Source organism: Homarus americanus, unplaced genomic scaffold, assembly GCF_018991925.1.
Source record: "Homarus americanus isolate GMGI-L3 unplaced genomic scaffold, GMGI_Hamer_2.0 scaffold48220, whole genome shotgun sequence".
Lineage (NCBI taxonomy): Eukaryota > Metazoa > Arthropoda > Malacostraca > Decapoda > Nephropidae > Homarus > Homarus americanus.
Window position 1 is genome coordinate 3301962 of NW_024755060.1, and position 13745 is coordinate 3315706.

A 13745-nucleotide genomic window follows, 5' to 3' on the forward strand; every position below is an offset into this window, starting at 1 on the left:
ACAAAATGATTGGAAGAAACAATCTCTCAACAATGAGTTTCCCAGCGAACCCAGCTTCCGGATCTGTGCTACAAGCGTCCAGCTTAACCAACCCAGATGCACCACAGGAGACAGTCAACGCAGAAGAAAAAGGAGCAGCAGAGCAAACACCAGCCGCAACAGTACACGAAACAAACGAAGCTGACAAGGCAAAGTCACAAATGATTGAAACATCCACTCAAAGTACAGTAGAGAAGCAGGACCTTCAAAATACCATCCAAAGAGAGACAGGAGCCGTAAGGAAAAAAGTCACAACAGCAACCATGGATACTCAGGGCGAGGAAACGCTCCTGACTTTAGACTATGCAGACGACTGTGAACTACAGATTCACTGGTGTGACAAAATATTAGTCCCTAGGGAATGCAAAACGATGCCAGACATTATACAAGCCATAACGAAACAAGAACTAAAATGGACCTACTCTAACGAAAAATACTCAGAAGCACTAGTGGAAGCTTATCTGATAAACCAAAGAATTAAAATAAGGAGACACAATTTCAAAAAAGAAGAACACTGGAAATTCCAAAGAATCCGTAACGGACTGGTTCCGGACAAGAGATCGCCACCCGCGCAACAAACAAGAAACAAAAAATCAAAACACAATGAATAACGACAAACACAGAACACTTACCATCATACAACACAACGTCCGCAACTGGGAAACAAATAAAAACAACCTTGCAAACACATACCTCAGCATTGATCTGGACATAATTTTAATAAATAGTCTCGGCAATTCAAATTCCAAGAAAATAAAAATATTTGGATATACAGCCTACCAAAGAAATAAAACAGAAGAATTAAATGATGGCGTGGCCATTGCTCAAACATCAAATCATCGACGATTTCCAGGATGAATTCCTGGGAATCAAAATAACTACCACACTAGGAGAAATAGCAATAGCCACAGCATATTTACCGCCAAGAAGGAACTACCTACCGGCCCCAGACTTGATAAAACTATTGAACTACAACTGCCCAACATATGTAATAGAAGATCTGAACCCAAGACATCCAATATTCGGCCACGGAAACAGGAACAGGGTGGGCACTGCACTGCATACCATAATGAACACAGGGAAGCTGATCCACCTAGGACCACACTTCACCACATTTATTGGCATCAACAAAACAACAACCCCAGACAAAGTCTTCACCAATAACAAGGCATTCCTGAATTACCATATAAAACAAGGACCACTGACTACCAGTGACCACATTCCAATGATAATAAAACTATCTACAAGCCCAATCCAAGTACCAACAACCCCACGTTTCCAAATGCAAAAAGCAGACTGGGAAGGCTACAGGAAGCAGAGCCGAACTCGACCAGCTCATTATCCACATCACTGTCCAAATTGGCGCCCCACACTTGTAGCACCATTTCCTCGTTGCAATGCTTCCAGCACCTTGATTTTCTGCTCCAGAATAATCGATTGCCTGTGGGGTAGTTAATACTGTAGTAGCTGTCCTCTTGGACATAATGGTGATGGTTGATACACGTGGTAGAAGAGATAGTGTCACACAGTATGTCCATTCACTAATGCATCAGTACAAGAACTGAGGATGAGTGAGGGTGTGGGAGGGTGGCGGACAGCCGTGTAGCGTGGCCAGAGACGTGTCTGGTGGGAAACATTAGGCGCGAAATTTAAAATTTGATGCACCTTGATTGACTCGCGCAAATCAGGAAAGATTCGCTTTAAATTGAAACATTGTCCTTAGTTGTGGGTGTCGCTTTAAAGAAATAATCTTAAATCGATTCGCGTTAAATCGACGTTCTACTGTATCGGGAAAATTTTTTCGGAAATTTCCGGGAAATGTGCCCCACAAAAAAATTTCAATTCCGGTTATTGGAGAGTTCCGGGTGTGAGAGATTCCGGCTAATGGAGATATTACTGTGCAGCTCCTCCCCGACTTACGACGGGGTTGACTTACGACAGGGTTAGAGACCCAAATCCAGGTCGTAAGTCGAAAATGCTTAAATAATACATAGAAAATCTAAAATGGGTGTCTCTTTTTCTTCTCAGCACCACAAAACTCTCACTTTTAAGCTTGCCAGCCATTTTAAAGTGAATAACAAACGAAAATTTAGTCTGTGTACTGAAGTTGGGACTCGAAAATACGTAATTTGACAAAATTTTGGTACGACTGAGGCAGGTCATAAGTGCAGGTGGTCGTAGGTCGAGTAGGTCATAAGTCAGGAGGTTCATCATGTCATGCCCTGAAAATATTAATCCATTATGACTATTACAGCCTATCATCAATGATAATAATTAATTCATTACTTCAATCAAGTACAGACCCTTAAGATTACCAATCAACCTACAGAAGGATGAGAGAGAAGGGATCCCATTTAGGTGAGGAAAATGTCTCAAGGATGCATAAGACTATGTCTTCTGTCTATATTTCACACACACTAAACTTACCATCATCACAGTTAAAATATAGGAAATAAATGTGATAATTAAGGGAAAAGGATGCAGGAGGTGGGAGTAAAGTAGTGGTTAGGAGGGCAGGGTAATGGAAGGTGGTGGGCAGTTAGTATAGTGGGCAGAGCCTTTAGGAGCATCTTTGTACAAATGTGGTTGAGACAGCTGGCAACCAACTTGGAAAAGGAAATATTTTTTAGTAAAGGAGATGAGCAACATTTATAAAATATCATGTTCTCAAGCACACAGAAATAAAAGGGTTAAAATTCAAAGGAAATGACGAAAATACTTAAAAAAATAACTACAAAATATGTTAGGAAAAGAAAAAATCAAGTAATGAGAAATGTTTATTTCATATTACTGCCTTATTGCATAGATGATAAAAAGATGTCAATATATGAGCTTGGGATCAGACTGTTCTTCTGGGTTGGCCTGTCTGAGGCAAACGCTTTTCTAATGCTGCAACCAAGCTGTGCTATTGCTTGCTCGTGGTTCTTTGGTGCATGTGTAGCAGCTTGGCTATACCTTTCGGAATACGGATTCGAGTAGATGTTTGATCTGTCAACGAACCGCGGCCAAACGTCGCGCTGGGATCGGCGGCCCCTCGTCATTCCGAGTGTCGGGCACGCTATTGTTGAGGCCTCCATGTCGGGGTGTGGGAAGATAGCAAGACTAATCCCCGTGATCGAGGAAAGATACACTATGGCAGTAAACACCAAGTCTCAACATAGTCTCTGTTGGCAATATCCAAACACTTCTTTAGAATGTTTCAGAACTGCAATACCCTCTGGGACTATAATAAACAAATAAGGCTCAAGTCCCATATTGCACAGTACTGAATTCATCTTGGAAAGTAAGGATTAATTACAAAATAATGCCCTAATTATGCTTAACCTAAGGTGAGCATCATCAGCATAACCTGATAATGCTTTAAAATTGCTCTCCTAAATTCTATAATGAATAATACAACCCTACGAAATTATTGTTCAGAATCAAGAGGTAAAATCCATAACAAGAGATAACAGATGCGCGGAAACCTGGTTCATCCCAACGAGCGGTGTCCATCAAGTTGATCGGCTTAATTGGTCGGTTATACATGTACAAAACAATTAAATAGTATAAACCATCTTAAAAAACCTTCATTTTAACAGTTACATTGATATTACAGTTTGGATCAACCAGGTTTTCTGTAATCAAGCAATCAACAACATGAATGGTAGACTCTATGAATAGTGTTCTATTGAAAACAAATGGCTTAAAAGCCTGTACATAATACCAATAGGAATCTGATATGCTGTATAGACTTTGCAAAGAATCTAGCCAACTAATTTATTAATCATATGCATACTATTACATTTATTTAAACTTTAAAACTGCAAATGATTATATATACACACTGCAGTAGAACTGACATTTTGCTTAAGAAAATGCATGTATACATAATCTAAACACATTTTATCTTATAAATCATGTCAAAAATGCTTTTATGACTTACTGTAATGAAAAGTTTGCAGCATGTCCCTAGAACTGTATACAGCATTTGATAAAAGTCATTTTAGGGTTAACAACTTTTTGTCTCAATTATATTGCTACCTGTTTTGCCGTGGCTGAAGGCTTGCGTTAGGGTCGCTAAAACGGCTCTCGTAACCCGAGGCATTTGTCCCTTTTAATTCTTGTGGTTAATGGCCTGTTATAAATTCCTTTATTCAGATTCCCTTGTTCACTAAATAGGCTCCCTTAGGGCATACGAGTTTCGTTCGCGTGTCCGCATTAACAGAAGGGTTGCAGAACTGGTCGGTAGAACAAAACGTAAACAAAAATATTCTTAAGGAAACAAAGCTGATGTGAAACTACCACAATCTCTAAAGGCCACACATTGGTGTAGTACAGAGTGTCCTAGAATTACACAGGTATAAACAATTTGTAGTTGGGAGGATGCCTCTGGCAATATGTATGACTATGAGTAATTGGAGTCCCATCATGTGAGCATTAACATAATAACTGACCATAATAAGCATTACTATTAACATGACATTGTGAATAAGCCAAAGAATAGCAGACTCATTAATGATAAGAGACCTTATGCAGAAAACCATCAAAGTCTTATTAACAAGGATCATGTTAAACTGTATCATCTTATAGAACTATCCTTCATTTGCAACAATTAAAAAAAACACCAAAATTGAAAACAAAAGCGTGAATGTTTCTATATTTCACTTAGACGGCAAAATAGTGAGTGCAACTGAACCCCTCGCTTCTTTCAAAATGGCCACGGCGTCAGCATGTGTCAAACCGGCGAGCGACTGTCCATTCACTTCCAGAATCTGATCGCCACGTCTTAGGGACCCTTCGCGGGCCGCGGCTCCGCGTTCGAACACGCTCTTGACGTATATGGGCAGATCTCCCAAGTTGGAGCCGAAGCCTCCCACGATGGAGAATCCCAAGCCATCATCACGTCGTTCTAACAAGATTGTCCTGATGCCCAATGGTTCCTGAGTCTCCTGTGGTGCATGTTGTTGTGGTGGAGGGAGGAGGTGTGGCTGGTGAAGGGAGGGGAGGTGTGACTGGTGGAGGGAGGGGAGGTGTGTGCGGGGGATGGGAACGGGGGGCTCTGTGGATGGACTGCTGGAGCTGTCCGGGGTACTGTCACTTATTGTCACTGGCCATGTGCTGTTCCTGAAATAGATATTAATGTAAACAATATCTGCCCCACTCCTACCATTTCTGACTGAGATAATGCATGTCTGATGTAGCTTTATCTAAACAATAATATATCAGTGTTTTTTATGAAGTCAATTTTTCATCCCACCTTATACAATGTACAAACCTCTACTTCCTGTGTATGCATAAAAAAAATAGAAAGGTATCAGATTAAAGAGCTAATATATATAAACACATAAGATTATTTTTTAATATGGTAGTTTGTTTTGTCAATTGTAAAAATTTTAAGTGAGTGGTGGCTGTCACTCACGCGTTGTTGTTGGCATTGGCTTTCTTGCCGGCCTTCAGTCGTCCAAGCTTCATCGACACAGAGCCCGGTGCACACTTCAGAATGGCAGCGGCTTGCTCTTGAGTTGCTTGCCGAAGATCCTTATCATTGACTTCCAAAATCTGATCTCCCTGCATGAGTCGACCATCACTTTCTGCTACACCGCCAGGAACCTGAATCATAATAAGGCAAATAATAGATACGGTAATATTACAATGATACTGTATTATAACACATAATGTAGGCATTAAGGTATGGAATATGTTTTAAACTGATCAATGGTTGCATAGACATTTCCAATAGTGTTAAAAGAACACACATATCCTGAGTATAAATGATCCTTTCTAAAAAAAATCAACCGACTTAACCAGCCGCTAAGGATTCCATGCTCGGCTTCAATATGCTGTACACTCAAAAATGGAACACAAGGAACATGAAACGCCCACTGATGATGGCCACCATTCTTACAGGTAACTCCACTGACGATGGCCACTGTACCTACTGTTAGCGTCCATTGACGATGGCCACCATCTCTACAGGTAAATTCCACTAATGATGGCCACTGTCCCTACAGGTAACTCCACTGATGACGGCCACTGTCCCTAAAGGAAACTCCACTGGTGATAGCCACTGTCCCTACAGGAAACTCCACTGATAATGGCCACTGTCCCTATAGGTAACTCCACTGGTGATGGCCACTGTCCCTACAGGAAACTCCACTGATAATGGCCACTGTCCCTACAGGAAACTCCACTGATGATGGCCACTGTCCCTATAGGTAACTCCACTGGTGAAGGCCACTGTCCCTACAGGTAACTCCACTGGTGATGGCCACAGTCCCTACAGGTAACTCTCTACTGGTGGCCACTGTCCCTACAGGTAACTCCACTGGTGATGGCCACCATCCCCACAGGAAACTCCACTGGTGATGGCCACTGTCCCCACAGGAAACTCCACTGGTGATGGCCACTGTCCCTACAGGCAACTCCACTGATCATGGCCACTGTCCCTCACAGGTAACTCCACTGGTGAAGGCCACTGTCCCTACAGGAAACTCTACTGGTGATGGCCACTGTCCCTACAGGTAACCCACTGATCATGCACACTGTCCCTACAGGTAATCCACTGATCGCGGCCACTGTCCCTACAGGTAACCCACTGATCATGGCTCACTGTCCCTACAGGTAACTCCACTGAGATGGCCACTGTCCCCACAGTGAAATTCCACTGGTGATGGCCACTGGTCTCACAGGTAACCCACTGGTGATGGCCACTGTCCCTACAGGAAACTCCACTGGTGATGGCCACTGTCCCTACAGGAACTCCACTGGTGATGGCCACTGTCCCCACAGGTAATCCCACTGGTGACACACGTCCCTGCCAGTAACTCCACTGTTGATGGCCTCTGCCCCACAGGTAATCCTACTGGCATGGCCACTGTCTCAGTAGTACCCCACGAGGATATCCTGCTGAGAAACCCACCGGTGATGTCCTTACAAAAATCTTTACTGGTGATGGCCACTGTCCCTACACAGGTGTAACTCCACTGTTGATGGCCTCTGTCCCCAAGCAGGTAACTCTACTGGTGAGGATGGCCACACTGTCCCTTACAGGTAAATTCCACTGTTGGATGGCCTCGTCCCTACAGGTAACCCCACCGGTGATGGCCACTGTCCCTGCAGGTAACTCTACTGGTGATGGCCACTGTCCCTACAGGTAACTCTACTGGTGATGGCCACCATCCCTGCAGGTCTGTCCCTGCAGGTAACTCTACTGGTGATGGCCACTGTCCCTACAGGTAACTCTACTGGTGATGGCCACCATCCCTGCAGGTAACTCTACTGGTGACGGCCACTGTCCCTACAGGTAACTCTACTGGTGATGGCCACCATCCCTGCAGGTAACTCTACTGGTGACAGCCACTGTCCCTACAGGTAACTCTACTGGTGACGGCCACTGTCCCTACAGGTAACTCTACTGGTGATGGCCACTGTCCCTACAGGTAACTCTACTGGTGATGGCCACTGTCCTACAGGTAACTCTACTGGTGATGGCCACTGTCCCTACAGGTAACTCTACTGGTGATGGCCACTGTCCCTACAGGTAACCTACTGGTGACGGCCACTGTCCCTACAGGTAACTCTACTGGTGATGGCCACTGTCCCTGCAGGTACTCCTGCTGTGGTGATGGCCACTGTCCTTGCAGGTAACTCTACTGGTGATGGCCACTGTCCTACAGTTAACTCTACTGGTGATGGCCACTGCCTACAGGTAACTACTGGTGATGGCCACTGTCCTAAGGTAACTCTACTACTGGTGACGGCCACTGTCCCTACAGGTAACTCTACTGGTGACTGTCCTACAGGTATCTCTACTGGTGGCAGCCACTGTCCCTACAGGTAACTCTACTGGTGACGGCCACTGTCCCTACAGGTAACTCTACTGGTGATGGCCACTGTCCCTACAGGTAACTCTACTGGTGACGGCCACTGTAACTCCTGGTGACGGCCACTGTCCCTACAGGTAACTCTACTGGTGATGGCCACTATCCCTACAGGTAACTCTACTGGTGACGGCCACTGTCCCTACAGGTAACTCTACTGGTGACGGCCACTGTCCCTGCAGGTAACTCTACTGGTGATGGCCACTGTCCTTACAGGTAACTCTACTGGTGATGGCCACTGTCCCTACAGGTAACTCTACTGGTGATGGCCACTGTCCCTACAGGTAACTCTACTGGTGATGGCCACCATTTAAGGGTTAAAGGTGTTTTTCTTACCACATCAGATATAAAAACTCCCGGGCCATTCTTGCGCCCAACTATTGAAAGTCCAAGACCCTTGCCAGACTTCTTGGTGAGCTGAACGGTGATGGTGTCGTAGAGGTCCTCCTCCTTCTGCGTCCCCTCCTCACGGTACACCACCATCTTCACCTACCGTGCCAAAAATAATTTATTACCTTATTTATAAAAGAAATGTTTTAGTATTAGACCCAAACAGATATGAAGAGGCTGAGGAATGGAGGAGAAGATGGCAGTGGCTCACCTAGAGCAAATCATTAATCCAACAACACAGACACAACCACAGTATATTAAGAGATTAACTGAGGCAGTCAACATAGCTGGTGGCCCACTACATGTAAACCCTGCATGTACCGTACTATTGTGGATGATGCACACTACAGACCCAGCAAGTACAGTACAACTCACAAGGAATACTTACACGTGACTTATTATTTCACTTATTAGTACACAACAAACAACTTACATGACAATTAAAGCTCCCTAAATAAGCATAAATATCTTCACAAATTATAATTGTGAGTGCTTACTACACCCAACTTTACTGGAAACTCAACTAACTGTCTAGCATAAACTTTCCATAAGTTTCAATTTATTTTTAGCAATTTAGGCACGCACGCACGCACGCACACACACACACACACACACACACACACACACATACTAGCGACTACATAATACTTCTTTGCAAATGGAGAGTAATTTTAGGTTATGCAGCTCTCGTACATAATCTCTTGCTTATTAAATCAAACCCCTATGTACAGTGTATGAGGTACCTTGACCCCTTGTGTGAGATAACTTGACCCCTTGTGAGATATAACTTGACCCCTTGTGAGAAATAACTTGACCCCTTGTGTGAGATAACTTGACCCTTTGTGAGATAACTTGACCCCTTGTGAGATATAACTTGACCCCTTGTGAGAAATAACTTGACCCCTTGTGTGAGATAACTTGACCCTTTGTGAGATAACTTGACCCCTTGTGAGATAACTTAAACTCCCTTGACTATTAAATCTTTACTCACAATACAACTGCCTGTTCCCTTAAATATAACAACACATACAATACTCAATGCATAAAAAAAAAACAATTGTAATTCATCTTCCAATGGAGGAATATATCACATAGGCAGCTTAAAATCCTAAACACTACCATTCCTACCCTGAGTCTTTGGTAGCATGTAAGGGCAGCCATTCTCAGATCACTTTCCATCATGCAACAAGAATTCAGAATCATGATCATAAGTTAACTTGTATTTCCAGATATATTACACTTTACATGTTAATTATATACAGTGACCCCTCGTTTAACGAACGCCTCGGTTAACGAAATTTCGGTTAACGAACTGCCTTCCATAAGGATCTTCAATTCGGTTAACGAACAAAAATTCGGTTAACGAATTTCTTACGAACCGACCTCAACATGTTTTCGCTTGCACTGACTGGGCACCAGCTTTAGTATCAGTCCGCCAATACATTAATCGGTTCTAGGGCTTAAATTCCTACTATTTTAGTAAATATCAAGAAATTTATACTATTCAAAAATTTTAAAAGTTTAATATTTAATTTTTTAGTCATTTTAATAATTATTGAACATAATTGAAGGTAAAGTGACTAGTTTAATGCGCAGCATCCAGCCTCTTAACACAGCAAACAGGCGTTAGTCTCTCTCTCTGTTTTCACTGGAGGTAACATCTTGCTTGAGACTCTCTTCAACTAAACGCTTTTTTTCTGTGTTTCCAAGCAAATTATTGGTCATTTTGAAATATATTTTACATATTGACAATATATAATGCAGTGCAGTGTTGATTTAAAGAAAATAATCTTGAATTACACCAGAGAGCTAAAATTTTATGGGTGAAATGGCGCCATGGGGTGACTTCTCTTCCACCCCAATGCCTTCTCTTCTTCCTTCTCCTCCACCCCCATTCTAAATCCCATCATCATCATCATCAGGAGCCTTCTACATACACACCTCAAAGTAAGTGAACTTTTCTACCATTTTTGTTGAATTTAGGAAATTTTCGGTGAGCTGGAACCAATTACCCAAAAACCCATTGAAACAATGGTTTCGGTTAACGAACTTTTCGGTTAACGAACGACCTTCTGGAACGGATTGAGTTCGTTAACCGAGGGGTCACTGTACCTGGTTACATTGCATCTCTTACCTTGTTTTTATCCTTAACCACAAAAGAAAAAGAGAAAATAGAAAAAAAATAAATAAATCAACAGATAAAAATAATCCAAAATTTATAAAGACCAAAAACAATATAAACTAAATAGAGGATTAATGTAATATACAAAATGTGAATAACCTAATTATATAGTAAACAAGTAAACATAAAATAATTGAAACAAAAATCACCGAGCTAAGTTGAGGGAGCCATCACCGACACTGATAACTTACTTACCATGTTCACAAAATATGAAATTTCTATACACATCTACTCAATCATTTAAACACATTTTCTAAGATTTTTCATCATGTTTTGTTTCTATAATGTATCACAACAGAACACATTTACCAGAATATGTACAGTCACTCAACAAATTATCTATACAAAATATGACACAACAGACGAAGGATTTTGACAACCCAACCGAGACAACAGGAGTCATAGTGTTCATTATGGAATTCACCGACCCCCATCCGCCCCAAGTAGAGATATATTTTTGAGTGACTGTACATTATAACTAAGCATTATGAGTGTGAGGATGACTAAATAAATAGAGAGTCTGTGTTTGCTCTTCACTCCAAACATCCTGCATTGAACTGGGAAGAGGAATGAAAAACAAGAGTAGAAACCTTGTCCAGATTTCATATTTTCATTGGAACTTACAAGAACAAATGGTCCTGTATGAACTCAAAATTGCCACAAGATCTTTTTCATAGAGTGTGTGACACAATGTAAAGAGAGTGTGGGCATCCCTCCACCCACACTATACTCATGTGCTATTAATTGTTTGATATATTGCACTAATGAATAAACACAAAGTGGCTGCCATCAAGAGTAATACAGAATTTCCCAGTGGCAGTCATTCATTCCTTCTTGCCACTGTAATGATGTGTTCTTCTATACAGCTGCATGATTTAGGATATACAGTACTTCTATGAGTCAGTGTATCTGGAGAGGCATCATAGCTGAGGTGAAGCTGGCCACAGATCTTAATGTAAACTGGTAGTTTTGAATTTAAACTGTATATAAAACTGTATATTAAACCCAGAATAAAAACATCTGTGGAGGCCAATAAGTATTTGAAATTTCCTATTTGAATATGCAACTTATACTCCCACTGGTAAGTGACTTAGAGGAAGCTACACACACACACATCAACTACAGTATGCACACATATCACTGTCAGGACAGAATTCTATCTTTACCAGGAATGAAGATGAAATTGGTCTGTTGAGAACAAAAGGCCTCAACTTATTATCATGATGACAGAGGCAGGATAAGATGAACCAGTTAAATCGATTCTTACAACGGGAGTTTTATGTTGAGAGAAATATATTTTATCAACATTACAAGGAGCTTACACCACACTATGCACTGCCTTGCCTGCCTGTCTCTAAAAGAACTGTCTTGGTGACAGTTTGTAAGAGTAACATGTCATAACTTATTTACATTGACTTTAACTCACCATAAATACTTGCATGTCTTGTTCTAGTCCTTCACACACCAATAAAACCTAAATCACTAACTTAAATTAAACTAAACTTGTATAAAATATTGACAGTAAGTTCTCTATACAGTACTGAGTATAATTAACATTTCCATCATCCATGCCCATAACTTACTCACCTTTGAGGGAGTCTGCCTTAGAACACTGAGAGCCTTCTGGTGGGTAATTTCTCTAAAGTTCTCATTGTTTACGTTAAGAATCTGGTCGCCGGGTTTGAGTCGACCGTCCTTGGCAGCGGCACCGTCAGGATACACTTCATGGATGATTATAGCACCCTGTAAATAACGAGAGTGTGAACATTTGGAAGTTTAATATAGACCTGTACAGTATCTCACAAAAAACACAACTTTATTTAAACTTTTGGCCAAATTTTATATCTCATGGTTACCTTATCAAGATCACACACAAGTTACTATAATAACCCCAAAATTTAGTCTTTAACAAAACATTTACAATATGTATTAATTAACACCAATCAAAATACAAGCCTTTAATATACTGATACTAGTAATAATGATTAGTAATAAAAAATTTTCTTATACTCAATATAAACTGACATCTTTTCCTTATAATAAAGCAAATATGCCAAACATTTTACACACAGCAACACCAAATCACATGACAAATAAACTTCATGAACTCGTGGATTCCAAACAGGAATGATAAGAGAGTCTAGTTAACAGTACAACACTACATAACTAAATGAATTTAAATACTGTACTTGTTTGCCTTTATAGGTAATCAAGGCCACTAATGCAGAAAAGTCCAACAGGCCAAATATACAAACAATTATGATAAGAATATTTTAACTCATCTCATTTCCTGTTGTGATAAATATATACAAACTTAATGTATACAGTATATCAATTCCTATTTGTTTAAGTTACCACATTCACAAAATTCCACCAGGGGACCAATGATGCTGTTTTATGGTGTGTCCCGTTTGGTAAATGTAATCATCAACAAATCCTGATATTCATACTAAAAATAGCCATGTCATTTTTTGTTGCATGCTTTAAAGATTTCAATAATAAATAACCACCAAGCTATCATCTTTTCTATAAGGTATTTCAAGGAGTCACCCCAAGACTACCCAGTGTTTGGATCTCAACATACATGTATTTGTTGTTTTATGGACACATTTGTTGTGAAACTAATTGCATTTAAAAGTAAATTACACGTGCAAAAGAACTGACAGACAAACCCATTTTGACATTTTCCCACAAAAAGTCTAGTAGCTAACAGGTTGATCAGTGACCAGGAAGATTCAGTACATTAAAGTAAAGTAACAACACAGTAAAACAGATCTACTCTTCATCAGGTCACAACAAGTACAACAGTGACTGAACACTACTGAAGCTTCAATATCAACTTTATTTACCTAACCACTTGCTAAAATATAATTTCCCCAAACACAGCTTCAGATTATACCACCAGAATCTCATTTATTCCTGTAACTAACAACTAAACATACTAACCTGATGCCTCCCTGCCTGTCCTCATATCTACAGGGAAGACTTCAACCAGCTCATGTTAAACTAATACTGTATACCAGCCAAAACCTTGACAACAACTCATCCCCATTTATAAAACTCTGTAAAATGGTGTATGCTACTGTTAAATGTACTGTACTATACTGTATAAATATCTAACATTATCCCATTAACATTGACTCCTTTCCCATTAATAAGAGATATTCCTGTCCATAAGAAATTGCCAAGGGGGAAAGTCCTCAACACTAATAACACCTCAGTCTATAGGAACAAGTAGAGGAGCGTACAATAACATATTTCATTTAGTTTAT

The 13745-nt window shown here is 40.8% G+C and overlaps 1 protein-coding gene across 4 annotated transcripts in view; it reads right to left on the reverse strand.

The window, feature by feature from the left end:
• Positions 1-2803: 2803 nt before the first annotated feature.
• LOC121856293 (multiple PDZ domain protein-like) overlaps positions 2804-13745 on the reverse strand; it is a 29891-nt gene continuing 18949 nt past the window's right edge. For 3 of the 4 annotated variants that reach the window (XM_042351744.1, XM_042351743.1, XM_042351742.1), the window contains 4 exons: positions 12061-12216; positions 8238-8390; positions 5441-5631; positions 2804-5145 (listed from right to left, as the gene is read on the reverse strand). In XM_042351744.1, coding sequence (XP_042207678.1) covers positions 4683-5145; positions 5441-5631; positions 8238-8390; positions 12061-12216 — 963 coding nt within the window. In that variant the 3' untranslated portion in view covers positions 2804-4682. Of the gene's footprint in view, positions 5146-5296; positions 5306-5440; positions 5632-8237; positions 8391-12060; positions 12217-13745 lie in introns of all 4 variants that reach the window. The other variant, XM_042351745.1, reaches the window with a different exon arrangement.